We start from the raw sequence: 4246 nt of genomic DNA on the forward strand, positions 1-4246 counted from the left end.
TGCTGCTGGAAGAGGTAATGGTGCTCCTGCACCCTGCGTCCTAGGTGCAGACTGTCTCTGAACTGGTCTGGGCCCCACACCTCCAGTCCGTGGCCCTCCACTCTGTGCTGGCTGGGTGCACCTGTTCGCTCGGTGGCCCCTCTGTCCACAGCGAAAACAAATAATCTCCTGCCTTGTGGCCGGTGTAGCTGGTGGGGCTGGTGGGACTGGTGTAGTCGGTCTAGGCGCCTGTGGACAGTCTCTCTTCAAATGCCCCGGCTGACCACAGCGATAACATACATCTCGACGTACCTCCCGACACTGCCCCTGGTGTCTCTGCCCGCACTGCCGGCACTGTGGAAATCCCGAACTCTGGCTGCCTGCATCCCACTTCCTCTTCTTACCGCTGCTCCCTGCACCCTTCAAGACTAACTGCTCTGCTCGGGCCTCCAATCGATCCCTCTCCACCGCGTGGGCTCGCTGAACAGCCGTAGGGAAGTCAGGGGCCTCAATACCAGCCATGGCATGACGGATCTCTGGTCGTAACCCCCTCTGAAACTTGCTAACTCGACGCGACTCAGGGGTCACTAACTCAGGAGCATAACGAGATAATGCCACGAACTCAGTCTCATACTGCGTAACTGTCTTACTGCCCTGTTGTAACTCAATGAACTCAAACACCTTCTGCTCTCTGATCCAAGCCGGTACATAGGTCTCATTGAACGCCTCGACGAACTGTGCCCATGACGGACCTCCATCGCCATATCTCTGTCTGGTGGTCTCCCACCACCGCTCGGCGTCACCTCGTAACAAGAAAGTCCCCAGCCGAACTCTGTGGGCCTCTGCACAGTCTATGGATCTCAAATGCTTCTCCACCGCTAGTAACCAATCCTCAGCCACCGTCGCATCAGCGCCTCCACTAAACTCTGGTGGTCGCAAGGCCATAAAATCTCTAAGCACTGTAGCACCTGAACCGTCCCCTGCTCCCGACGTACCTGAATGCGACGCCTGGGCCGTAGCGGTCCTATCATCATGTCTGCGCTCCTGTCGCAACTGAGATGCTGCCAGTACATCTACAGCTCGTAAAATACCCGCTAATGTCTCCTGCATATCTGGTGGTCCTGGCTGTCTCTGCTCTCCCGCACCTGTAGCCTGAACCTCCGGAGTAGGGACAAGGTGTCCTCTACCTCGTGCCGACGGTCTACCACGACCTCGCCCACGTCGTGCGTCCATGATACCTAGACAACCAAATTTAATTAGAACGCATTTCGAAATAACAGACACGTCCTAGCACTCTAACTCTACCTAACAGCCTTGGTGTACAGTTACTTGTCCCCCAAATAGACTTAATGACGCTCTGATACCAACATTGTAAGCACCCCCGCTCGGATATCCCAACCACCCGGTCTATCCGAACGAGTGCGCTCACAGAAGGGAAGAGGAATAGACAAAAGACAAAAATGCCTTGGCATGCATAAATAAGAAATTTAACAGCGGAAGAAAAACGGTAAACATGCATGCCCACAAGCACCCCGCTGATACAGCGGTCATGGAGTATATAAAAATACATACAGACCCTGTGCCAACAATAGGAGGTACAAATGATAACCTGGCACAGTCAAAAATAAAAGACAGCGTCTCTAGCAAAACATCAGAGATGATGGGGGCAGCTAACTGTACACCTTACCAACGCGGCCGGCTGCTAAATGGAACGATCCTCGCCCTCGGCCTTTGCTTTACCCTTACCTGGAATGATGGAAAGCAAGGTGAGTCGCAAGACTCAGCAAGTTTATAAGAAATGAAAGGCTATAAATAAAAGAAGAGACCATCCCAAACACAGCCCCACAAGTACACACAAGTCATGAGACGCTACAACACAACGGTGCAGTATAGTGAAAGCACATACCGGTCCTTGGGGCCCACACAAGACACCTGGCACCCAAGTCCCATACCAACCTGCCGCTGCCCTGGAAGGCAACAATATCCTCAACAAACCTGTGCGCACTGTCCCGGGGCGGTACTCCCGTCATCCGTATCCACGTCGGTACTCCCGACAACCGAGCCATAGGCTCCCTCGGAACGGTACTCCCGTCCGAGAACTAAATACTATCAGTAGCCATGCAATGCACATAAAATGCAATGGCGTAGTGAGCATCAACGTGATACCAGGCGCCCATACATCCAAGCATCAGGCCATGCTCCGCCCATATAGTAAGCCACAAACGATGCATATGCCCGTGCTGGATGCATTATAATCAAGCTAAAATGCCCGTGACCAAGCATAACCAAATCATGTTAATCCCAACATGCAGCCCGTACCCATGTGCACATCAAGCCATGCAACGAGGATAAAATATAAGCAGGCATGCTATAATCACATAACGGCTAAGCAAGTTAGCAGTGCCTGGCACCGGTCAACGGTCAGTGGGTAGGAGAGACTCGCCGGTGGCCTAAGGTAGGCCGTACGACAGTCACTCCGTCACCGAACCATCGATCCTAGCCCCCACTGCACAACCGCTCCAGCCAGAAAATAACCAAAAAATCCAATTAATACCCGAACCGCTAAGAACCTAGTCCTGGGTGAGTACGGCATCATTCCCAACAGGCAGGGGGGTGGCACAAACCCCCGTAGGCAACCAACGAATAAAACCCACGAGATCCATTTAATAAATTAAATCTTAAACTAACCGTTTAAAAACTTCATAATTAATTAATGGCCGAAACAAACGAAGGGAGGCCCAATAAATCGCCAACGACAGAAACGACGAGATAGGTAAGAAGAACTTGCCTTATCAGAGATATCCTTAGGCTCGTTGGGTCCAAAAGCAGTAAAAGTTATACAAACTGCAATATCCCAATTATTTGCCAAAATTAATAAAATTGGACGCAAAACGAAATTCTGACCGTACAGAATATTAATTACTAGCTGCTCTACATACCTGGATAATTAAATCTGGAATTAAACGCAATTTAATCTGAATTTTTCAGCCCCAAAATCTCACAATTTACGTCGCGCACGCTGCTGAATTTTCTGTAAAAATTTGCTCACTGTTTGAGCAAAAGAAGTGCCCGAATTCGGGCTTTAAAAGAGGCAAAAGGGGCGGCCCACAGCACGCCACGTGGCGCGCCCAGCAGCTGCGCATGGCTGCCACCGCCTTGCCCAAAACGACGCCGTTTTGGGCAAGGATTTTGGCTGAAAATCAGCCAAAATTTCTTCACAGCGCGCGCACCAGCGGGGCTCGAACCTGCGTCTCCCCGCTGGCAGTCTCGCGCGCGACCGCTCGCGCCCGCAAGCTTCACTTAACCTATATATAACTTATATTATATTTAAGGTGACTTTTTCCCTCTTCCGCGATTCACGCCAGCACCCCACAACTTCCATTAATCACACAATCACCCCCTATAATAATTACAGAAATGCCTGAACTTTCTAAAAATCACACAAATTAATTTATTTTAATTTTTTTCTCTTTCCAGAAATTCCCAAATAACAAAATTAATTATCTTAATTTCTTATTTCCATAAAATCATATAATTAAATTTTTATTTAATCCCAACAACTTATTTTAATAATTCTTTTAAATCCAATTATCCCAAAATTAATTTAATTTGGCATTTACGGGGCGTTACAATACCTTTTGGGCTGAATGTTGGCAAAGAACTCCCAAGTTAAGCGTGCTTGACCTGGGGCAATCCAAGGATGGGTGACCCCCCTGGGAAGTTCGTGTAGGCCCATCCGGGTAAGTTGTTCCGGTCCTTCCTATCGCTTGATGCGGGATGTTACACGATCCTTGGGACCGATATAAGACACACACTGGCGCCCAAGTCCGACATGTAAACCTGTTAGCAGCCCGTATAGGCTACTTTATCATTATTCCATTGTGGGTTGTACCCCACTTCCCATAATCACTCGCACTGTGGGCCATACCCCACTTCCCTTAATCACTTATAGCCATACATCCTCACAATGCAATGCAACAAATAGGAAATGCAATAGCTTTTGTAGCATAAACGTGATGACAATGCCCTCATAAACCAAGTATCAGGTCATGCTACTGTTAGAAAACATGATCTGATCATACGCAGCGAAAAATAAAATCTGATTTTATTGGTATCACGTTTTTCAAATCTTACGGTTAAATCGAAGACACAAAAACGAAAAGTTACCTCGAAACGAAATCCAATTTTGTAGCTGATAACCTACCGGATATCTCCCACGTGTGAGATGCCGAGTTGGTCCACCCGAAACCGTCAAGACTTCAATAGA

At 48.6% G+C, this 4246-nt stretch overlaps 1 protein-coding gene across 1 annotated transcript; it reads right to left on the reverse strand.

The window, feature by feature from the left end:
* Positions 1-245: 245 nt before the first annotated feature.
* On the reverse strand, positions 246-1089 carry LOC127790926 (uncharacterized). The gene is made up of 2 exons (XM_052320658.1): positions 572-1089; positions 246-333 (listed from the first exon to the last, which is right to left on the reverse strand). The coding sequence occupies exons 1-2, from the start codon at positions 1087-1089 to the stop codon at positions 246-248; spliced, it is 606 nt and encodes a 201-aa protein (XP_052176618.1).
* Positions 1090-4246: the final 3157 nt, after the last annotated feature.

This window comes from Diospyros lotus, chromosome 14 (genome assembly GCF_014633365.1).
Source record: "Diospyros lotus cultivar Yz01 chromosome 14, ASM1463336v1, whole genome shotgun sequence".
Lineage (NCBI taxonomy): Eukaryota > Viridiplantae > Streptophyta > Magnoliopsida > Ericales > Ebenaceae > Diospyros > Diospyros lotus.